Raw genomic sequence first — 24,428 nt, forward strand, 5'->3', positions numbered from 1 at the left:
CTGTGTTCCAGAGGTCACTCTTGTGACACTCTGTTCGGAGTCAGCAGCCCCATGACTCTGGCATCACAACCCCCACTACCTCCAGCCATTGCCAAGTCTCTTAGAAGGTTGAGAAAGTGACTTGGCTCTCTGTGGGATGCTCTCATGCTCTTGGGCTTTCCACTCATTCACCCTTCCTGTGCTTCGTGTGTGTGTGTGTGTGTGTGTGTGTGTGTGTGTGTGTAGGTGTCCATGTGTGATTGTCCCCAGCACTGCAGGCCTAGGAGTTACCCAACATACACACCTCACCAGCACTACTGGTATCCAAACATCTGTTTGGGTTCTCTATATCTTTTCTTCTTGTTCTCAAGATCTTTGTTCCTGTAACAGCTAGAAGCACCAGACTTAGCAGAAAAATCCCCTGGGAATTCTAGGTTTACCAGATTTGGGCAGGTGGGATCTTAAGCAAGTCCAGGCTGAATATGTGTTCTGGCCCTTCAGCCACAGCATGAGAACTTGGACACTAACTCCCGGGCCTCTGGTGTCAGGGGACAGACACTGGAGATTTCTATTAGCTTCACCAGGGGCGGCAGGAGCATCAGGTCAACAACCCAGCCTAGAGCAGTGTTTGCTTTGGAAATGCTGGGCCTTGCAGTTAGACTGATGGTACCCAGGAGGGGTATGTGTGTGTGAAAGGGCGGAGCTGGGGGACCCAGAGGTCCCTGAGGAGGCCCTGGGACTCCTGACTCCCTTCCCATCCCTACCCTAGACCACCCCCTTTGCTTTCTCCTCTGTGGCAAAGTAAAAAGAGAACTGGCATCTGAGAGTCAGGACACTGGGTTTGAGATTCAATTCTTCCCTGACCAGCTCCTTAACCTTAAGCTTGGGGCAAGTTATTAAACCTCTGAGGCTTGGTTTCCAAGTATAGCAGATGGACCCATCTCTGAGGTCCCAGCTCTGACATTCTGTGAGCAGTGGGAGTGAGGTGTTGTCTGTGGCTTGCGGATGGACCATCGTGAATACTTGGATGTTCCCTTCTTCCCTGTTTGTTTATCCCGGTGTTTTCCTCTTCCTGCCTTTATGTGCCTTTCTCCCTCTCCCCTGCCTGTACTCTAGATCTGCTAGTGGCTTCTGCAGGAGTGACTTTCCCAGCACGAGTCCTTGAGGCTAGAGGAACTTTAGGACTTAAGCGAGCAGCTGCAGCAACTCTGTCCCTCCCTTGCTACATGTCGCCCCCTCTGGGGATCTGCCCACTGTGTCCTGGATGAGCCATCCACTCTGACCATCTGATCTCCTGAGATTGTCCCACAATGGAGCCATTCTCTGTGGACACTGCCAGGCACGCAGAGGTCCAATGTCTGGCTCTCCCAGACTCCTTGCTGCTGGCTCCCTGTGCCCGACTAGTCCCTGGGAAAATGCCCACCTTTGGCTCTGCCAGCACTGGTGGGAACCTGCAAGAAATTTGAGCCCTGAACGTCTGCCTTGTCCTGTTGTCCTGTGCTCCAGGGAAGACAGGCGTGATGACGGACTCCCCATTCCTGGAGCTGTGGCAGTCCAAGGCGGTGTCCGTCAGGGAGCAGCTGGGCCTCGGGGACCGGCCCAATGACTCCTATTGCTACAACTCGGCCAAAAACAGCACCGTGCTCCAGGGGGTCACCTTTGGTGGCATCCCCACTGTCCTGCTCATAGACGTCAGCTGCTTCCTGGTGAGAGCCCTCATGAGTCGTGTCCCACTGCCTCAGTTATTTGTTTAAATCCCCCACCCAGGGCCTTCTGGGAAACTTAGATGAGAAGTCAGACATAGCTGGGTTTAAATCCCAACTCTGCTGCTTACCAGCTCTGTGACTTTGGTGTGTTACATAGCTTCTGTGCACCTCCCCTTTCTGCTCCGGAAATGGAGATCATAATTCCTACCTCAGAGAATTTTGGAGTTTGGATAAGGCCAGAATACTCACATAGCTATGCCTGTGATTACTACCGTGATTGCAGAGCTCTCAGCCTGTCGTATCTTTAAGGCCCTTGGGAAGGGTCATCTCAAGGGGTTGAGACATGTGAATGGAGAGTACGGACTAGAATAGAGCAGCTGCAATTCCCAAGTGTCACCTCCTGTTCCCCTCTGGCATCCCTGGGGTTTTTAAAGAATCAGAAGCTGGACCAGGTACAGTGGCTCATGCCTGTAATCCCAGCACTTTGGGAGGCTGAGGTGAGTAGATTGCCTGAGGTCAGGAGTTCGAGACCAGCCTGGCTAACATGGTGAAACCCTGTCTCTACTAAAAATACAAAAAATTAGCTGGGTGTGGTGGTAGGTGCCTGTAATCCCGGCTACTCTGGAGGCCGAGGCAGGAGAATTACTTGAACCCGGGAGGCCGAGGCAGGAGAATTACTTGAACCCGGGAGGCAGAGTTGCAATGAGCCGAGATCACGCCACTGCACTCCAGCCTGTGCAACAAGAGCAAGACGCTGTCTCAAAACAAAACAAAACAAAACAAAAAAAGAATTAGAAGCTGATTCTTAGAGCGTACCTTCAGCAGGTGGCTTTTCTTTAACGTAGCTCTCCTTGTTCACAAAGATGCCTCATGGCATTGTTCTTCCTTATGCAGACTCAACGTTGGCTGGCTGAGATTTATTGGGGTTAAAGTGCCCCTTCTTTTCACAAATGCCATGGGCTGGCCAGTGCCTCTTGATGCTGTCTCCTAACATGTAGAAGAGACCATCTGAGTGAAGGGGGCAGATGGCTCTGATGGAGTAAACATCCTTGGACTGCTTGGAGCTGGAGATCAGGCTTGGGTGGGGAACGTGGGGAGGGTGGCTTAGGGTAGCAGGGAGGAGTGGGCAGGGGTGTGGGGGTGGATTTCAGAGTTGGTGGAATTAGAGGAGGGTGGCCCTGGGTCTTCAGGGTGGGGAGAGTTTGGCCAAAGTGAGGAGTACAGAGAGGGGGGCCTGGGCAGGGACCCTAGGTGGGCTGGGGGGGTATTGTTGCAACACTGTTGGCTGAGAAGAGAGTCACCCTCTATTTTGCTGCTGAAGGTGAATTTTTTTTTTTTTTCTTTGAGACAAGGTCTCACTCTGTCACCCAGGCTGAAGTACAGTGGCATAATCACAGTTCACAGCGACTTCCTCCTCCTGGGCTCAAGCAGTCCTCCCACCTCAGCCTCCTGCATAGCTGGGACTACAAGCACATGCCACCGTGTCTGGGTTATTTTTGTATTTTTGGTAGAGATGGGATTTCACACCATGTTGCCTAGGCTGGTCTCAAACTCCTGAGCTCAAGCGATTCACCAGCCTTGGCCTCCCAAAGTGCTGGGATTACAGGAGTGAGCCACGGTGCCTGGCCAGGGGTGGATTTTTATTGCAGTAAGTTTTGGGGGTGGGGGAGGGGGGACACATAAGAGCCAGAGGGCCCTGGAGAGCATGGGTTTGTGGGAAGTGTCTGCCCTGCACAGGCCAGGGCGGCAGCCGCTGTGGACAGAGAGGGCAGGCACCTGCTGAGCAGGTTTCATGGTTTTCCTACGACACGACTCACCTGCCTTTGAAAATATGTCACCAACTTCCTGATTCACCTGAAGAAAATTCCACGAGAACTCAGTGCCTCTGGGGTTCAGGTCTTCTGGATTTCCTTCAGGAAAACAAAGCCTACCTTCAAAACCCCTGTTTCTGATCAGAGCAGGCAGGAGTGTGCTTACTAAGATGTATTTCTCTACCTCCCTGAACATCAAAGAGAGGGACCCTGTCTAGGGAGGGAAGAGAGGCAGGAACATGGCAGGGAGCCTGCCAAGGTGGACTGTGGGGAGTGAGGACAGTCTAGAATGTACAGATGTCTAGAGCTAACTGGCTTAGTCCAGCCCTGAGGTTGCCATTGGACACAAGCTTGCTGAGGTGTCCCAGCTTACGGAGGCCAAGCCAGCCCAAGCACAGGTTCTCGTGGGGCCTTGCTGCCTGCATGCGTGCTCTGTGCCGGGGGATTGCAGGCCTGCAGGGCCTGCCTTCAGGGAAACCAAACTCAGAGGAAAAATCTGACCGTTTCTGGCTCAGCCTGAGGAGGCTCTGCTACCTTGGTTCTGTAATTTAAAATGAAATTTTCTGGCCAGCATGGTGGCTCACGCCTGTAATCCCAGCACTTGGGAGGCTGAGGCAGGTGGATCACCTGAGGTCAGGAGTTCGAGACCAGCCTGACCAATATGGTGAAACCCTGTCTCTACTAAAATACAAAAATCACCTGGGCGTGGTGGCGGGCACCTGTAGTCCCAGCTACTCTGGAGGCTGAGGCACAAGAATTGCTTGAACCTGGGAGGGGAAGTTGCAGTGAGCCGAGATTGTGCCACTGCACTCCAGCCTGGGTGACAGAGTGAGACTCCATCTCAAAAAAAAAAAAAAAAAAAGAAAAATTTTCTGTAAAATGAAGAAGGATGCTGGTTCCTGGGGCTGCTCTGGGGCCAGACCTTACCCTCCTGCTCAGGGGCCACTGAAGGCAGAGCAGGGCCTGAGACTGGGCCTTGTGGTGTCACCGCTGCCTTGAGAGCAAGAGACAGGGCTGACGTGCAGAACTAGGCAGGCTCCAGGCAAGCTTGGCGTCAGCACTGGCAGCCTTGGTGGCGTGGGCACAGGTGACAGGAGCTGGTGAAGGGGGTGAGCAAAGCATCCGGGCTACTGAGCTGTGTGGGCTTGGGCAGTTCCGTGCCCTCTCTGGGCCTGGGTGTTTTCCTTCTAGCCCTGCTGAGTGCAGGCAGGTGGGCTTTACCCCTGAGACCGCTGTGTCTTCTAATGAGAAGCCATCCAATATGCTTTTACTTGGTTTCTTTTCTGTTTTTAGTTCTTAATCTTGGTGTTTTCTATTATAAGAAGAAGATTCTGGGACTATGGCCGCATTGCCCTGGTGTCAGAAGCAGACAGGTAAAGATATATCGCCTAGGCTGTGAGCATGCGTGTGCGTACGTGTGAGTGTGTATATGTGCGTGCGTGCATATGAGTGTGTGTGTACATATATGTGTGTATAGTGTGTGTGTGTGTGTCCCTGGAATGGGCTGGGGGCTTATGAAGCCCTCCGTGTGGGCAGGACCCACACGTGACACTCCTATGAGATTGTGTTCATTAAGTGTATCTACCTGGCCTGTACCAACAGCTGTTCTCTTTGCTCTTCACCACAGACCCATGAGGTCGGCCTCGCTACCCTCATTGTGCTCACAAAACAAAAAACAAAAACCCAGGCTCAGATGCTCAGCTCCCTCAGGGCTTCTGTTGGGCCAAGGCCGTGAACCTTGTTGGCTTTGGACTGGTTGCTTTAGATACTGAGGGCTTTCATTATCCTCTGAAGAGGATGCCCATTTTCTTTCTCACCTTGAGTATTTTTAAGTGATCATCTTTGAAATTAATTAGCTTGGGGCCAGGGCTGGGTGAGGATCAAGGGCAGCAGAGCCATCAGGGAACTGCCCCACCCTCCTGCCAGGTCAGCGCCAGCTTTGGATGAGTCTGTTACAAAGCACAGGCTCCCTCGGCCAGGCCTCAGGTCCTTCCAATTCTGCGTGGGGCTCCAGGATTCTCTGTTCATGTCGCCTGAAGGGTGACAGTGAATTCTGGATCTGCACAACCTGACGTTCCAGCTCCAGCTGGCTGTTTGCACCAGGATCTTGTGTCAGATGTGGTAATAGGAAGTGAGTGATGAAAACTCAGGGACTGGCCCCAGATGCCACCCAGAGCGCCCGTCTGGGGGCTCCTCAGGCAGACACTCCACTCTCAGGTGCCTCCTGACATGTGGCCTGTGCGGCAGGGTCCTTTGAACTGGGAAGAGGAGGTGTACCTGAAAATGTACCGTCCTTCCCCATGGTCCCTGCTCTGGGATTTGCTAAAGCCTGAGGTGGTGATGACCTTGGACTGTTGGAGAGAAACTTTTGGGACATCTGATGCCTTTACGGCACGTTCGGCTGGAAGTGGGGCCATGTACTCTGGTTGAAAAGACCACGTGGGGATCAGAGGGCCCTGCTGTATCCCTGGCTGTGCGACCTTGGTCAAGGCCCCAAACTTGTTAGGGTCAGTCTCCTTCTGTCCTCTCTTCCCCATGAGGTCACTGCGAAGGTCAAAAGGGACAGTGTCTCTGCAAAGGCTTTTAAAGTTGAGTTTCGTCATGTGTTTTGTCTTCAGCAGGGGGACAGTAGAACCAGGAATAGGAGACTAGATAGAGAAAAGGAGTCACAGCCAGGCGTGTTGGCTCACACCTATAATCCCAGCACTTTGAGAGGCCGAGGCAGGTGGATCATGAGGTCAGGAGTTCAAGACCAGCCTGGCCAAGATGATGAAACCCCGTCTCTATTAAAAATACAAAAATTAGCCAGGCATGGTGGTGGCAGGTGCCTGTAAGCCCAGCTACTCAGGAGGCTGAGGCAGAGAATTGCTTGAATCCAGGAGGCAGAACTTGCAGTGAGCCAAGATTGCACCACTGCACTTCCAGCCTGGGTGGCAGAGCCAGACTCCGTCTCAAAAAAAAAAAAAAGAAAGAAAAAAAAGAAAAGCAGTCACATATACATATTGCAAACACCTCAGACTTATAGCACGTGGGGTGTTTTTATGGGGGTACTCGCAAGAAAGGATCTGATTAAAATACCACAATATATAGTGCCATCATTTGTCCACTCTAAAACATATGTTTTGACATTTTCTCTTCTCTGAAATTGGGAGGCATCTTGTTATTGATGGGTGGTCATAGTTTATTTGGCAGCATTTTTTCTTTAGTGTTTCATAAAATAATTATGCAAATTACAACCAGTGGTATCTTAGATTTGATGAAATGTAGTATTTATTCCAAGTTTTATTTGATAATATAGGGAAATATGCTATAAATAGGCAACACTTTGAAGTCACTTTAGCTAGACGAGTCACAGTGGTGTGGTTTCTGGGTGTTGACCCCTTGCTATTCATCCTGTATAACATAGAGTTTTATACCATGCCTGGGAATGGTCATTGTCCTTGTCTCTATCTTTCACAGAGTGAGTTATATTTTGTCCCAGCCATTGAGGGCTGGTAGCTTTGGTTCTGAGCTCCAAGAGGCAGCAAAATACTGGACATGATCTTTTTGACTTTTTTGGCTTTTTTTTTTCTAAGAATTATCTGTCATTTTGTTTCTTTTTGTGTCTCTAGCGAGCCCAGATTTCAGAGATTGTCATCGACTTCCTCCTCAGGTCAACAAGACTTTGAAAATGAGCTGGTTGGTATCTAAGGCACAGTTGTGGTCATGGCCAGGGGGTGGGGACTGGCAGTCATGGTTTTGGGGAGGGAGCAGGGCGGATCTTGAGTGGCAAGTGCTGGAGAAAGTGCTTTTCTGCATGGACGAAGGCACCTGAACTTGGGAAATACCACAGGAGAGATGGCAGCTGGATGTCCCAGGATCTTGAGACTGGATGAACTTGCAGGCAGGAAGGGGTACAGAATCCCTTGGGCTTCCCCAGCACTTCTCTCTCTTACACCTATGGCTTTGTATGACAGTTAATTATGGACTTGTTGGCTGGATTATGAGCCAGATGTGGGCAGGAGCCCTGCCTTCTCCAGCCCTGTTCCCCAGCGCCTGATGCCTAATAGGTGTTTAGTCATTGTTGAATGAATTATTGAACAAATATTTGTCTTTCCTAGCTGGATAACAGCCCAGCTTTAGGGGTATTAAGTTTAAGAGATGTGAAGGACAATAAAACCTACAGACACCCTTTCCCCCTAACGCCCACTCCAGCAGACCGGCCAGTCCATTAGGCTTGTTTCCTCTCTTTTGCCTCACCTCTTGGTCAGTGATTGTAAACAATCAAACAGCAGCCCACATCACTTTGCCCAGAGCTGCCCTGAGCTTTCATCAGCTTTCGATCTAAGTTTTGTGATTTGACCACAAAGTTGTCAAGAGATTTTAGCAAGAATTCCAGGCATGTGGTGTATATTGTGAAGTACTGGGCTCATGCTTGCTGAATATGGGATAAAAGCACTGTTTTTTGTACAACAGGAGGTTAAATGGTTATTTAATGTCAAAGGCAATGGTTGCATCTGCCTCTCAAAGACACAGATGTTGGAAGCTAATCCCTGTTCTCTCTGTTTCCAGGGATGCTGTCCCTGGCTGACTGCCATCTTCCGTCTGCAGTGAGTACACCAGGGGGCAGCTGCTGGGAGGCCTTTGGGCTGGTTTTTTTTGGGTGTTTGGCCAGTCAAGAGGCAAGAGCCAAGATGCTTGATCTTAAGATGGCGTCTCTTAGGTACTTTTAGTTAATGTCCAAAGCAGTATGTGAGGGCTGAGAATCAAGGTGGCCAGGCAGCCCCTGGGGTCAGGGGCGGAGGAAGGAGGCCTGTAGGATTGGAGCCTCCATGCTGGAGGGCACACAGTCCCTGCTGGAGCCTGGGGCTTCCCAAATTGAGCTGGATCCCAAGAGTTCTTGAAGATAGAGATGAACTTTATTTATTTCAACATATTCAGTGGAAATCATATGTTCATCTCTCATAATACTGCACAAACTGATTAAAGCTATTTTTTTGCTTTAATTATTCAACTTAATATTTAACACCAATTAGATGTCAATGGAAGCTCTCCTAGGCAGGTTTGCATGTCTTTGAATTAGTGAAAAGTGAAGAAATATAATATATTCAATTCATTTGGTTACAAGCTTTCTTTTTTTCAATGGGGCCCATGGAGAGAAATCTAAAAGATTATTAAACGTGATTAAGAGCCAGTTAGTTACCTCTCATGTGGTGGAGGGAGCCAGGAGGCGGGGACTAATGTGAGTCTTGGTTCCCACCTGCTGCCATATTCCATTGAATCTAAGAAGTTATTGTTGTAAGATGCATGTTATTTTTTATTTTATTTTTTTTTGAGACCGAGTTTTGCTCTTGTCGCCCGGGCTGGAGTGCAATGGCACGATCTTGGCTCACCGCAACCTCCGCCTCCCGGGTTCAAGCGATTCTCCTGCCTCAGCCTCCAGAGTAGCTGAGATTACAGGCATGCGCCACCATGCCCGGCTAATTTTTTTGTATTTTTAGTAGAGACGGGGTTTCTCCATGTTGGTCAGGCTGATCTCGAACTCCCGACCTCAGGTGATCCGCCCACCTCGGCCTCCCAAAGTGCTGGGATTACAGGCATGAGCCACCGTGCCCGGCCCAGATGCATGTTATTTTATATAGCACTAAGAACAAGAAAATGTTGCCAGCTAAGCTACCATCAACTATAACGATAGCGTACACCTCATTTCAGAGGAGTTGAAATAGACCGGCTGCGGTGGCTGACGCCTGTAATCCCAACACTTTGGGAGGCTGAGGCAGGCAGATCACAAGGTCAGGAGTTCAAGACCAGCCTGGCCAACATGGTGAAACTCCGTCTCTACTAAAAATACAAAAATTAGCCAGGCTTGGTGGCGGGTGCCTGTAATCCCAGCTACTCGGGAGGCTGAGGCAGGAGAATCGCTTGAAACCAGAAGGTGGAGGTTGCAGTGAGCCAAGATCACCCCACTGCACTCCAGCCTGCATGAAAGAGCACAACTCTGTCTCAAAAAAAAAAAAAAAATATGAAAATGACATCTTAGAATTGATGAAATGTGGTGGTTATAGGATGAAATGTTCTGGGCCTCAGTTTCCCCAACTGTAAAAGGAGGCTGAGGATAACATATGCTCAGCCTAATTCAAAGGAATGAATACATGTGAGAGCATGTTGTAAATGTTCGGTTTGGTAGGAGTTGTTCCCAGGGGAACTGGCAGGAGACACAGCCCTGTGGGAGACAGTCAACTCTGGTCTGGAACAGGAGGAAGCAGGAGGCGAGTTAGTTTATTTAGAAATGAGAACAATGTAGTTAATTGCAAAGGCTTATCCTCTAGATAAGTAGTAATCAGGACTCATATGAACAGGCATATTTCTGAACATCTGCTGATACCATGTACAGCACTAGGTGTTTGATGCTTATTATCTCTTGAGCCCCTGCTAAGCCGATGAGGTAGGCAGTGGGCAGTTTCCTTGCTCGAGGTCAGAGGCAGGTAAGCCACATGACCTGCCCTCAGGTGGAGGCGGCTGCGCTGGATTACACTGTCATCTGACTGCAAAGCCCATGCTGACATCTTTCAGATCTGCCTTTTTATGATGCAGCCCTTGCCCCCCTGAGCTCTTCCCAAAGCACTGCTTTCCCAGCCTAGAAGCGGCGCCTTCAGGGAGTGGGAAAGAGCAGGGTGCCCTGCCCCTTCTCCCTCTGTAGCACAGAAGTCTGGCTTGTGTGAAGCTGGAATTTTCTGAGTCCCCAGTGGACCCAGAGCCTCCAAGTGTAGCACTCCAAGGGTGGGAAAGGGTGGAGCAAGTCACCTCCCCATCTCTGGGGACACAGGGAGGAGGCCAGGGAGGTAGGATGGACTGGGACTCTTGGCTCCACCTCAGGTCTCCACCTGAGGGGGAGACAGGAAACAGGTGGGGGTCTGGGGCCTGGGCATATTCCCAACTTTATTCTTTTTTTTTTTTTTTTTTCTTTTTTGAGATGGAGTCTCACTCTTTCACCCAGGCTGGGGTGCAGTAGCGGGATCTCAGCTCACTGCTACCTCCACCTCCCAGGTTCAAGCAATTCTCCTGCCTCCCGAGTTGCTGGGATTATAGGCATGCACCACCACACTTGGCTAATTTTTTTTTTGTATTTTTAGTAGAGACAGAGTTTCACCATGTTGGCCAGGCTGGTCTTGAACTCCTGACCTCAGGTGATCCACCTGCCTCAGCCTCCCAAAGTGCTGGCATTACAGGTGTGAGCCACTGTGCCCAGCCCTAACTTCATTCTGAATGTGATTCCTTAGAAGCAGGACAGGGCTGTGAGATGACTGTATTTACATACCTTTCCCACACACGTAACTTGGGCACAAATGTTTCTAGCAACATCAGATAGAGTACTGGTATTCCTTTACCTCGAGTATGGTACAGGGGCTAAGACGGTGGGCTGTGGAATTTATATCATGTGAGATCCTGAAAGTTATGCAAATTTCCTGTGCCTTTATTTCCTCATATGTGAACAAAAATGTGGGGATAGCAATCGAACCATCTCATAAGAGTGTGGTGAGGATGATATGAGACACTTCATGCAGAGCCCCGAGGCCTGTTCCACTGCTCATTAAGATTCCTCTGTGTCTTGGCCAGTGATGACCAGATCCTGGAATGGTGTGGGGAGGATGCCATCCACTACCTGTCCTTCCAGAGGCACATCATCTTCCTGCTGGTGGTGGTCAGCTTTTTGTCTCTGTGCGTCATCCTGCCCGTCAACCTCTCAGGGGACTTGCTGGGTAATGACCCTCCTCACCCTTGTCTATGTTGTAATGGGGCAGAGTGGCAGTCCTAGGGAACGGGCTCACTGTGGTAGACCAGAACCCCAGGAGTCATGCCCTAATTCAGATGTAAGATGGTCTCAGGGTGACTCTCTGAACATGTCCATCTGATTAGAGATCTGGAGCAAACCTAGGCTAAAACTGGGGCCCCGATATCAATGTCTGGTTCTATTTAAATAGGGAAAAAAGCCCCCCAAGATTTACAGAATCAGGGGCTGTCAGAGAGTCTTTTATACTTTCCTGCCCTCACCCAAATTAGGAGGTCACAATTAATGGACCCAGAAGATATCCATGATACTTAACTAAAATCAGGTGTGGCATTATATCTAAGGGCAACTGTAAGAATCCACCTTCCAAAATGCCACCATGAATCCACTTAGGATACCCAGTGGTTCCCAATGTTGGTTTTGTAACAACGTGGGATGTTTTTAGTTTTCTCAAAACAAAATGAATTCATATTTTGCCTTTACCTGCAACGGAAGGTTGAGAAGTTATCAGGGAGCATTTTGGTTTCAAGCAGAGGCCTTGATGGTGTAGCTCTGGAAAGACCAGTCAGACGTCTTCCTGCTGGTCCAGACATGCTCCTGCTCCCCAGAGCTCCACAAACCAAGGCTGATTTGTTACACCCCCTCCTGCTTCTCCACGTGACCCTGGAACTAAGTATCTGTGCTTCTCTGCAGACAAAGACCCGTACAGTTTTGGGAGGACGACAATAGCAAACCTACAGACTGAGTGAGTATGGAGCCCGTGGGGATGGGTGAGACCAAGGAGAAGGCAGGTCGGGAGCCCGGGGCAGGCCAGAGGTACTCCAAAGGGGGCCGGCTGGTATCTGAAGGCCCCTTGCAGCTAGTGTGTTGTTGAGCTGTGGGCATGAACACGCCACAGGCAGGCGCTGTTTTGCCAGGGTTTTAAGAAACATGGAGGGTCCTGTGGATCTGGAGTTCATTTGTCAGGACAGTGACAGGGACCCCTCTGAAGTATTCACTGTGGGCTGAGGAGCGTTGGCCACACAGCCTCTGTGGGAGGCATCTCTTGCAATGAAGCTGTTGGTCCTCAGTTCAGTGCCCACTGAGGGTAACCAGGCCTCAGCTCTGCACCCCCAGCTCCCTGCCTGGGATCCCAGCCCTGATGGCAGGCGGTTTCCCTCTCAGCAATGACCTCCTTTGGCTGCACACCATCTTTGCCGTCATTTACCTCTTCCTCACCGTGGGTTTCATGCGGCACCACACTCAGTCCATTAAGTACAAAGAGGAGAACCTGGTGAGTGAGGCGGGGCTTGGGGACATGTGCTGGGAGGGACTCAGGTGGGAGTCGGAGTGGAAGAGCCTCCCAGGCTCTGCCGCAGGCCGTGACCGCAATGAGCTCTGGGAGGGCCTCAGGAGCCCGGCTTGCTTATTCTTGCTCACACTTGGCATCATCTTTAAAAAACAATTTCCTGGTGGATTGTTTCAAGATTTGGACAGTTACTGGTGTTAAGTAAAGAAGTTTGGATTGAGAGCAGCCCTTTCTCTTTGCCACCCACAGCTTCACAGGGGAGGGGAGCTTCTATGGCTTGGCTCCAGGCCTGGGTCCTCCTCTGATCTGCTGTGTGACCGCATTTGAGTCACTTCCCCTCTTTCTCAGTCTCCTGCCATGCAAAGAAGGCTCATAGAGTTGCTTTGGAATTGGATTCTTTGTACAGCCTGGAAGAAGACGCTGTGTAAATGACATGCTTTGGGGCTCCCCCGGCCACAGAAGGAGAAAACTGGAGCCTTCCGATTTCCTGTTGTTTACTTTCCAGAGGCTGGAGTGGGGTAGGAAACCTGAGCATGCCAGCACACTGGCTCGTGGGTGACTTCTCTCCCTGCTGTTTCCCGGACAGGTGAGGCGGACCCTGTTCATCACAGGACTCCCCAGAGATGCCAGGAAGGAGACTGTGGAGAGCCACTTCCGGTAAGCTGGCGGGGTGGCAGGGGAGCTGAGCCTGCTCCACATAGGACCAGCACAGCCCCACCCGCAGGGCAAACACCTTAGGTGAGCGCCTTCTCTCTCTCGCTTGGGTATCCAGGTGAGATCTGAGAAGGACCTGGCCCTGCCACACGTGTATGGAGTGGCTCCCGTGTGCCAGCCCTGCTGGTGCTGTGCAATGAATAGTGCCCTGGTGGCCTATCCTCTTCAAGCAGCCTGTGCACAGTGTCCAGAGCACAGACCAGGGTGTAGGTGCAAATAAACGTCTTGAGAGCATACGGGGGAAAAAAATTGTTGACCCCGGGGTTCTTAGCATCACCTTTGCAGAGTAAGAGAGACGGGAGATGAGCATTTGTATGGACCCACAGAGCTAGGGTCTCACAGGTGGAAGGACCTCGGGGCCATCTCTGTGTTTGTTGGTTTGTCCACCCACTCAGCGGGTGTCTGTTGAGTGAGCACTGTGTCTGAGTCCAGGCTCTCCCTGGTAGAACCTCCTTTCCAGCGGCTCCCTTTGAGTATCTGCACCACCAATTCCTGCAGACGGAGGCTGGAGGAAAGGCTTTCCTGTGAGGAGATTACATGTGCAGCCAGGGATGCGGGGGAAGGCCCAGAGCATCAGGAAAGGTGGTCGTGGGGTGCGGGAGGCAGGGCAAGCAGGTCGGGAAGGCTCCCAGGACCCCATGCTGGAGGACCTGAAGGCTGGGCTCAGGAGCTGACATTTTATTCTTTCTTCATTCCTTTTTTTATTATCTTATTTTTTTAGAGACAGGGTCTTGCTCTGTTGCCCAGGCTAGAGTGCAGTAGTGCAATAATAGCTTACTGCGGCCTCAGCTCCTGGACTCAAGGCATCTTCCTGCCTCAGCCTCCCAAGTAGCTGGGACTGCAGACACATGCCACCACACCCAGCTAATTTTTAAATTTTTGTGGAGATAGAGTCTTGCTGTGTTGCCCAGGCTGGTCTCGAATTGCTGGGCTCAAGTGATCCTCCTGCCTTGCCCTCCCAAAGTGCTGGGATTACAGGTGTGAGCCACCATGCCTGGCCTCTCTTCATTCCTTATCAATACAGCAGCCACTAATTTGTTGCATGGACTAGGAGTTGGCTACACTTTAACTTTGCACTATTTGTGAAGAAAGCACTTGCTAAGCAAATTACTAGACAGAATCGTAAACTGAATGTTTAAAATTTGAAAAACTTCTTCAGAAACTCTAAGTATTTTAGAAGTATTTACTAATATGTAAATAAATACTCAATACCAGAATCATTTTTCTGTATTTCCTTGAAGCACCTCCTCAAAGTTGCCTGCTAGGCAACACCTGGAAACAGTAATTCCACTTAATGTATAACTTTAAAGAGAAAAAAAAGTCCCCTCATTCTCATACAAACATTGCATGACTCATGCTTTCCTCTATTTTAGGAGGCCTTTTTAGTGAATGCTGTTGCAATCCGTGGGGATTGATGTATGAATTTGCCTTTCAAGCAGGGATGCTTAAATTGCAGTTTTCTTCCTTACAGCTCTTATTGAGACCAGAAATTGTCCTACTGTTTAATTTCATGATTGACATACCTATGGGCTCTCTCTCTCACTAAAATGTAAGCACATCCAGGCCCTGTTACCAGCACCTAGAACAGTGCCTGGCAGGCGGTAGGTGGGGATTTGCATGGTTCTGGAATCCCCTGGAGTTGTATGTATAATTTTGCGTGTATGGTGAAGGGGGTATTGCATGGTGGCCATGAGCATTGACCTTGGAGCCAGGTTGCCTGTATTCACCTCCTGGCTCAGACACTCACTGGCTGTGTGATCTTGGGCACAAGCCACTTACCTCTGTCGGCCTCAGTGTACTCATCTGTAAAATGAGGACAAAACCTCACAGGTTATGATGAGGATTAAATAAATCAATACATGTAACAATACTGGTCAATAGTGACTATGTATTTTGCTGGTTCTTTTTTTTTTTTTTTTTTTTTTTGAGACGGAGTCTCACTCTGTCACCCAGGCTGGAGTGCAGTGGGGCAATCTTGCTCACTGCAACCTCCGCCTCCCAGATTCAAGTGATTCTCGTGCCCCAGCCTCCCGAGTAGCCGGATTACAGGTGTGCGCCACCTCACCTGGCTAATTTTTGTATTTTTAGTAGAGACAGGGTTTCACCACATTGGCCAGGCTGGTCTCAAACTCCTGACCTCAAGTGATCCACCCGCCTCAGCCTCCCAAAGTGCTGGGATTACAGGCATGAGCCACCGCACCTGGCCTTGCTGGTTGTTAATATGTGTGTAGATGTTTTCTGGTCTGAGGGTCCTTTGCTTTCATTAGACCCTCTGAAAGGTCTGTGACCTTAAAAAAGGCTACCTGAATAGGGTTTCAGTGATGGCTCAAGGTAGATACTGACCTAGCACAAACAATAAGTCTATTCCTTTGGGTCTTTAGAGGGGATAGTGATGTGTTCATTTTTCCCCAGGAGAAGTGCCAGCTGATTCCAAGCCAAGTGGGTATAAACTTGTCAGTTCCAGGCAGTTAGCTTCATACTACTAAAAAAGGCTAGTGGGGTGCGGTGACTTACGCCTATAATCCCAGCACTTTGGGAGGGTGAGACAGGAGGAGTGCTTGAGGCCAGGAGTTTGAAATCAGCCTGGGCAACATAGCGAGACTCTGACTCTACAAAAAATAAAAATCAGCTTAGTGGCATGTGCCTGTAGCCCCAGCTACTCAGGAGGCTGAGGTGGGAGGTTTGATTGAGCCCAGAAGGTTGAGGCTGCAGTGAGCCATGATTGCGCCACTGTACTGCAGCCTGGGTGACAGAGTGAGACCCTGTCTCTAAACAAAACAAAACAAAAGCCCTCTTTGTGTTAAATTTCAAAATATCCCCCTTTTGGAGGATAAAAGACAAAGAGAAGAGAGGTCTCTGCTGGCACAGAAACTAGCAGCGAGATCACTTTCCCTTGGAAAGTGCCATCCTTTCCCTTGGATCCGTGGGCATGTCTCCTGCTTGGGGTGTTTTCTTTTCCAACGGTGTCTTTTGCCTCCTTTTCTCCCTGGCCGCAGGGACGCGTATCCCACGTGTGAGGTGGTTGATGTCCAGCTGTGCTACAACGTGGCCAAACTGATCTACCTGTGCAAGGAGAGGTGAGTGGCGGGTGGGCCTTGCAAGATGGCCACTCCTTCCTTGCTGGCCTCGCATCCCCCAGCTAGGAAGGGAGGCGGGAGGCCCTGGACCCCTCCTTCTCCCCTGGCGACCGATGGTTGAACTGTGGGTGTGGGGGTCCCTGCCACAGGATTCTGAATCTGAAGTTTGTGCCCCCGCTCCCACCCCTACAGAAAGAAGACTGAGAAGAGCCTGACCTATTACACAAACCTGCAGGTGAAGACAGGCCAGCGGACCCTCATCAACCCCAAGCCCTGTGGCCAGTTTTGCTGCTGTGAAGTGCAGGGCTGTGAGTGGGTAAGGGTCCCGCTCCCCAGCTGGGAGCGCAGGTATTGGCATCGGGGTGACCCAGACACCTGCATGGGGCTATGTCATCCCAGTGGGATGTGTCTTCTGGCAGGAAGACGCCATCTCTTACTACACACGGATGAAGGACAGGCTGCTGGAGAGGATCACAGAGGAAGAACGCCACGTCCAGGACCAGCCCCTGGGAATGGCCTTTGTCACCTTCCAGGAGAAGTCCATGGCCACCTAGTCAGTGTGGGCACATCCCAGACCCCTTCTTGGCTGACTCCCTGTTCCCCTCCAGATAACTCACTGTCCCTCTCGGGTGGAGATGGTACTGCTGACCCACCATCCCTGGGATTTATCTATGGTGTTTCCTTCTCCTCCCTCAGCTACCCACACTCACTTTCAGCCAGCCCAGCCCATGTTTGTGTGACAGGCGGTGGGGGTGTGGGCAGCAGCCACGGAGTGGGTGATTCTGACAGACCCCCTCGAGCTGATGTGGCCTGGCCCCACTGCCGGGCTCTTCCCTGCTGCTCTGGACCCATCCTGTTGGCTTCATGTGCCAGCCTTGCCCCAGGGGAGATGGAGGCACCCTCCTTTCAGACATCTGCTCTGGGCCACAGATCCTTCTGTCTGTGGCTCCCCACCTTCCCACAAACGCAAAGCTGTGGGGAAGACCCCTGGGACACGCTGGGGGGCGCTCACTGCAGTGGGGAGCTTGACCCTGGGGAGTGGCTTTTCACAGTGGCCCTTGGCACGGGAGTCTAGGCTCTCATGCCTGTGATCTCAGTGTCATCTCGCCTTAGGAGCAGCACAGGGTGGGTCGGGAGAGGGGTGCCAAAAGGTGTCCAGCCACTGCCCTCCCCCCGCCTTCCCTGCCCCGGGCATTGTGACACTAGGAATGGACTCACACAGGACTTCCTGCCTCCCTGCAGACACTGGGGCAGGAGGAAAGGGGAAGGCATCTGAGGCAGGAGTAGAGGGGCTGCTGGGCTCCTTACGGGAGGTTAAAGGAGGAAAAGCTGTGACCTGTTGAGATGGTGAGGGTCGAGGTGGGAGCCCTGAAGAGGGAAGCTTGGGAACAGGCAGTGTGTAACATGGTCTATTGCTACCGTTGGGCCTGGGGAAAAAGTGACAGAATGAAAAGGTGAGCCACTGGCTTGGCAGTAGCTTGATCAGAGCTCCAGCTTAACAGGCAGGGTGGAGGGGGATGGCCCTATGGAAGAGCAGTGTGTTGCCCTCAGTTTCCTTATCTATAAAATGGGAATAGTACTCCCTTTCTTGCTGGTGGTTGTGAGGATTAAACAAAATTCTCCACACAGTGTGCTAGCGTGGTGCCTTTTACATAGCATTACTCATAAGACAGTAATCACAACAAAGCAAAGGTCCTGTGCCACTGCTCCCACTCCTACTCAGTCCCCACTTGCCACATGTGTGCGTGGTAACTTGAGTAGCCTGGCCTGGCTGTTTCTACATTTCCTTGCAGCATCCTGAAAGATTTCAACGCCTGCAAGTGTCAGAGCCTTCAGTGCAAAGGTGAGCCCCAGCCGTCCTCCCATAGCAGGGAGCTCTATACCTCTAAGTGGACAGTCACCTTTGCCGCTGACCCTGAGGACATCTGCTGGTGAGCTCCTAGACCAAGGAGAGGTGGGAGAGGGGCCTGGGTTCCTGGTGGGAGCTGCCCGTCACCTGGAGCACAGGTGTGACCTGGCAGTCAATGGAGATCTCCACACATCTGCAACTCTGTGGGCTGTGATGCTGTGATGTGCTCGGTGTGGCCCAACTGGGGTATCTGCCCAGCCCTTCCCTCCAGTGTTCCTCCCTAGCATTCAAGTGCTACCCAGCAGAAATATAATGCCAGTTCTGCATCTAATTTTAAATTTCCTAATAGCCATGCTAAAAAAGCAAAAAGAAACAGTTGAAATTAATTTTAATAATTTATCTCGCCCAATATATCCAAACTGTTATTTCAACATGCAATCAATTTTTGAAAAATGTGAGATGTTTTACATTCTCTTTTTCACACTTAGTCTTCAATATCTGGTGTGTATTTTACACTTCTAGCACCTCTCAATTCACATCAGCCACATTTCAAATGCTCAGTAGCCGCATGCAGCTTGTGCAGCCTTAATTAGGTCCAGGGTCAGCCTGGGGCCGTGCTGGTGAGCTGAGCTGTGTCCATGGGGGCCCTGGTGAGCCTCCAGCGCTGTGCTGAGGGTAAGGGCACCCAGCGCAAGCCCCAGCGCAGCTGCCTGTCCAGCCCTGCCTCAGCTCCTTGCACAGAATGAGCTTGAAGTGCTCCTCTCTGCTTGGTTCTAGTTCTGCCTCCGACAGCTTTGCTCTTTGGTTCACAGGGCTTCCTAAACTCGGGATTGCTTTGTGGGTCTGTTCTTTGGGATGAGAGGCCAGGGCAGGTGCAAGCTATGCCTTCACTCCTTTGTCCCTGCCTCCCTCCTCCCTGTACTCCAGCTACAGCCCGGCTGGGAAGAATGTGTCGTTAGTCACAAAGCATTGCAGATGTGTCTAAGAAATGCCATACTGGGGCCGGGTATGGTGCTCACACCTGTAATCCTAGCACTTTGAGAGGCTGAGGCAGGCGGACTGCCTGAGCTCAGGAGTTCAAGATCACCCTGGGTAACATGGTGAAACCCTGTCTCTACTAAAAATACAAAAAAATTAGCTGGGTGTGGTGGTACACGCCTGTAGTCCCAGCTACATGGGAGGCTGAGCAGGAGAATTGCTTGAACCTGGGAGGCAGAGGTTGCAGTGAGCCGAGATCACACCACTGCACCCTAGCCTGGGTGACTAAGCAAGACTCTGTCTCAAAAAAAAAAAAAAAAAAACAACAAAAAAAATAAATGCCATACTGGAGCCTTGTTTGGCCTGCTTGGGTGCTCATGCCATCTCTTTGGATAGGTTCTGGCCCCCAGACTCTAGCTGGGGAGCCACATCTGAGAGAATAATTGCTCCCTCTGAGCTCTCGGGGACCTAAGATTTGGTCTTTCTGTAGTTGAAGGTCAGTGCGGAGAACCTGCCTCCAGGCTAGTCTCTTGGTCTGCCTAAATATGACCTTCTGACCCACCTAAGCCACGAGCACTGGGAGACAAGCCTCGAGACCTGTGTCCCCCCTCCCCCTGCAGGAAGAACCTCTCTATCCAGGGCCTCCGCTGGTGGCTACAGTGGCTGGGCATCAACTTCACCCTCTTCCTGGGGCTGTTTTTCCTGACCACACCCTCCATCATCCTGTCCACTATGGACAAGTTTAATGTCACCAAACCCATCCACGCGCTGAATGTGAGTAACTGTTCTGCAAGGCCCCTCCCAGGACAGCTGGTGAGAAGAGGGCTTGGTGGGTGGGGAAGGAGTGGGGACAGGAGTCGGGTGTGTGCGGGGAACTAAACCAGGGGGTCATGTCGCTCAGCTCACATCCTTGCTTTTAAGCCCTGAGCAGGCATGGCCACATTTATTACAATGTCTTTATAGTAATGCCATACACACACACACACACACACACACACTACACACATTATATGTATATATACACACACATGCATACATATATATTTTAATAGACTATCTAAATACTCAATGGTAGGGATAATTTGAGTTGAATGAGGTATATTCACGTTGGTAGAATATTAAGCATCCATTCAAAATTGTGTAGATTTTGTGGCACCCATGCAGGGCTCCTGACAGAAGCAGGGATGTACCAGTGAGGCATGTCTATCATGGACACTACGGGGAGGGGCCAGGAAGGAAGGAAAAGAGCTTCGTTGATTGGGGTGGCAGGATCACAAATTATTTCTTTTACATTTTGGTTGCTAATGACCTTGTTATAGAACTATTCTGGGGCCGGGCACGGTAGCTCATGCCTGCAATCCCAGCACTTTGGGAGGCCAAGGCGGGCGGATCACCTAAGGTCAGGAGTTCGAGACTAGCCTGGCCAACATGGCAAAACCCATCTCTACTAAAAATACAAAAATTAGCCGGGCGTGTTGGTGGGCGCTTGCAATCCCAGATACTCAGGAGGCTGAGGCAGGAGAATTGCTTGAACCAGGAGGTGGAGGTTGCAGTGAGCCGAGATTGAACCACTGTACTCCAGCCTGGGCGACAAGAGCAAAACTCCATTTCAAAAACAAACAAAAAAACTATTCTGTATAGGTAATGAACGATTTTCAAAAATCTTAGATGAATCAATGAGATAACAGCCAAACACTTGTTCAACTGGCATCTACTCAAAAAGCTATTGGTTTCTCATGATTAGCTTTGCCAAACCATCTCCCTAGATTATTTTTCTTTTTAAATTTCACTTTGCATTTGGTTAATCATTCTCTGGGAAAGCACATTGGGCAGGAGGGCCTCCTTGTCCTCACTTTGCCATTCCCTATCTGATGAATTCTGAACCTCAGTTTTTCATCCAAGAACTGGAGTTAAAACACCTGCTCTATTATACAGGGCGCGAGGCTGTTGTCATGATAATCAATGAGCTGATGTGTGGTTGAAGCTCTTATCTGACTCCATAGATAGTTTTAAACTACCTAAGTATAAATTCAGCAGTTTTGTTTAAGATTTAAAGCAGGTATTATAAATATGCATTCCTTTGCCAGTCTTTTAATAGAAGGACAGGCTATTCTTTTGAGGATGGATCTGCTGATGAGAACTCCCCTTTGTCTACTTTACATCAACCACACCCTTATTTCATTGTTTTGTGATTCCAATGTTGGCTTCTTTAAAGTAAAGGAAGAATTTAGATATTTGCGAGCCATTCTGAATATAGAAACTTCCTAGATCGCATATCCCTTGATCTTTTATCGTTAATTTACTCTCATCTAATTAACAGCTTTTTTTTTTTTTTTTAGAAATGGATTTTTATCAAGTCTTTCCAAAGTAGCCAACTTAGTTTTCAAAGAAAATTTCTCTCTATTTTTATGTTCATCTAATCAGTGACAGTAATAAGTCAATCAGCTCATGTAATCATAGTAACAAAACAGCAGGATTGTGGACACACACAGTGGAGGCCTGATATGCTGCAGCTGGACCAGTGGGAGCTGAGCAGGCAGGGTACCCCCCGCCCACCCCACACCCCCGGCCAGGACTCCAGGCCTTCGGTGTTCAGTCTTCCCATGGCATCAGTCATTGGTTTTGTATAGGGAGCAGAGAAGGTTATTTAATCTGGTTAGTCAGATAAGTGGAGTTTACTTGTATGTGAAATTGCTTTCTTTGCTGTGCTGTGAGGAGCTGTACAAATATAACGTGCTGTTACTGATTATTCAGCCAACATTTTGGACTACTATCTCTGTACCTGGCACAGTGTTGGTTCTGGGGTCAGAGATGACAAACTCCTACCCTGGGAGTCCACTGAGCGACCATGCCAATAGGTCATGGCCTCAGAGCCGCGTGGCCCACGGCCCCTGTGACTCTCTCTGCTGTGGACCTTTCTCCTAGAACCCGATCATCAGCCAGTTCTTCCCCACCCTCCTGCTCTGGTCCTTCTCGGCCCTGCTCCCCTCCATTGTCTACTACTCTACACTGCTGGAGTCTCACTGGACCAAGTGAGTGCCCGGGAGCCCCGAGGCCCTGCCCCTAAGAAGGATGTCTCTGACTGCTCCCTTGTCCACACCCTACCCCCCAACTGCTCAGGCAATGGGCACGTGGCAGGGGCCTCACTGGGGGCACCTAGAGCATTTGGGGGACTGCAAGTGCTCACCTTTGACTTCCTGCAGGTCGGGGGAAAACCAGATCATGATGACCAAAGTCTACATATTCTTGATCTTCATGGTGCTGATCCTGCCCTCTCTGGGTCTCACCAGGTATATGCCACCACCTCCTGCTCTAAATTCAGAATAAGAGTCACATCAGGAGAGCACTGTCCCCAGGAGAATGCAAACAGTTTGGTAGCAGAAGCAAACCTCTAACAATATCTAAGCCTGTTGCAACCACTCGGCGTGTAGTAGGGCTGGGTCATTGATTCTTCTGGTAATATGATTGATTGTTCTTCTTTAAAAAAGAAAAGAACACCATATTGGTCAGGCTGTTCTCGAGCTCCTGACCTCAGGTGATCCACCTGCCTCGGCCTCCCAAAGTGCTGGGATTACAGGCGTGAGACTCTTGTCTCAAAAAAAAAAAAAAACAAAACAACAAAACAGCTTGAAAATTTTGTGGCCAGGCATGATGGCTTACGCCTCTAATCCTAGCATTTTGGGAGGCCGAGGTGGGCAGATTGCTTGAGCCCAGGAGTTCCAGCCTGGGCAATATGGCAAAACCCCATCTCTACAAAAGAGAAAAGAAAATGAAACTTATCAAGGACCTTCCACTTAGGGAAGGCCTCATCATGGCTTTATTTATCTCAAGGGAGGAAGTTTCTGTTAAAGCAGACTGTGACAGGTCGTGCCGTAGTAACTGGCATTGTTGAGAACAAAAGTCGATCTCGAGCTTTGGCCTGTTTTTAGAGCAAAAGAAAATGAAAGCATGTGTAGTGACAATACGGAATGCTGGAAATAAACTCTTAGGGGGTTCCTTTGTTTTTCAGTCTAGATTTTTTCTTCCGGTGGCTCTTTGACAAAACTTCCTCGGAGGCCTCCATCAGGTTGGAGTGAGTATTGCCAAGCTGAGTTCTGGAGCCATGGCCCTGGGTGAAAGTCCCACAGGGGCTGGGGCTGCAGTGGGATGGGTGGGGGCGGTCGTAGCCTATGCTTCCGAACAGGCATCTTCCTCTCCAGACAGCAGGGCTTGGGGCCTCACCTCCACCCTGCCAGGTTTCTGGTAGACACTGTGGGAGCTGACCCACTTTGTGCTATGCTTGCAGAAATGTGGTTAATTTTTTAGGCCAGAACTCAATTAGCAGCTGTCTCATTCATTCTTTGAAACTTACTGAGCACGGAGTCACATGGGGAGAAGGAATTGCTGGGTCTTAGTGGTGCCGGGGAGTGGGGAAAGGAGAATAATAATTAAACATGGCAACCAGGATGCCTCTGGGCTCTGGGGATTATTTTTGCCAGAATAGAATTAAACTTATTGCTGATGTATCCTTGTTAGTATTTTAAACTTATACCATGCCACTTAATAGTAATAGCTATTGTTTAAGAAGGCACTATGCTAAATGCTTTATGCATCTTTTTCTCACCGTATCTTTACAGCGAGCTATGAGGAAGATACTATTATTCTCTCCATTTTACAGATGAGGAGACTGAGGTTCGGAGATGTTGAATAACTTGCCCAAGTTTACCCAGCTGGTTAAGGAACAGAGCTGGGATTCAACCCCAGCCCCTACAGACTATACAGGAGGTCTTAATATAGGTCCAGAGGCTTGGCATTGACTTTCCTAAAAGAATGTGCTCACCTATAAGGATGGGGCGAGTTATTTTAAATGAGTTCTTGCTGAGTAAGCTGATGAGTTGGGAGCTGGCGGCTATGACAGACACACATACATACAGCCAGCAATAGTCTAGGTTGACAGTGACTTTCAGATTGACACATCCAGTGACCAGCTCAATCCTCATCTTATGATCTATCAGCGACATCTGACACACTTATCCGAGCCTTCTTCCTCGAAGCTCGGCCTTGGCGCTCTCATCCCGCGGCATCCTCTTGTCACCCTCCTTGGTGGGTTCTTTCCCATCTCCCCAACTCTAGATTTTGGCTGCCTGAAGGCTCAGCCCCCAGTTCTGGGTCCACACTGCCTCTCTAGGTGACTTCAGCTGAACCCACGGCTTCCATGCCATGAGACTGCTCCTGAATTAACTTATGTGGACAACATCCACGTTTATGCCTCTAGCCTG

The 24,428-nt window shown here is 50.0% G+C and overlaps 1 protein-coding gene across 5 annotated transcripts in view; it reads left to right on the forward strand.

Moving 5' to 3' along the window:
* TMEM63A (transmembrane protein 63A) overlaps positions 1-24,428 on the forward strand; it is a 35,786-nt gene that overhangs the window by 3,296 nt on the left and 8,062 nt on the right. For all 5 annotated transcript variants that reach the window (XR_010137113.1, XM_054530540.2, XM_063716087.1 and 2 more), the window contains 16 exon segments: positions 1,486-1,685; positions 4,790-4,869; positions 7,108-7,174; positions 8,048-8,085; positions 11,093-11,235; positions 11,958-12,009; positions 12,429-12,537; positions 13,139-13,209; positions 16,263-16,343; positions 16,536-16,659; positions 16,763-16,896; positions 18,137-18,274; positions 19,791-19,944; positions 22,096-22,202; positions 22,374-22,460; positions 23,180-23,242. Coding sequence is in view for 4 of the 5 variants with exons in the window: in XM_054530540.2 (XP_054386515.1) it covers positions 1,500-1,685; positions 4,790-4,869; positions 7,108-7,174; positions 8,048-8,085; positions 11,093-11,235; positions 11,958-12,009; positions 12,429-12,537; positions 13,139-13,209; positions 16,263-16,343; positions 16,536-16,659; positions 16,763-16,896; positions 18,137-18,274; positions 19,791-19,944; positions 22,096-22,202; positions 22,374-22,460; positions 23,180-23,242 (1,634 nt within the window). In the remaining variant the exon portion in view is untranslated.

This window comes from Pongo abelii, chromosome 1 (assembly GCF_028885655.2).
Source record: "Pongo abelii isolate AG06213 chromosome 1, NHGRI_mPonAbe1-v2.0_pri, whole genome shotgun sequence".
Taxonomy (NCBI): Eukaryota; Metazoa; Chordata; class Mammalia; order Primates; family Hominidae; genus Pongo; species Pongo abelii.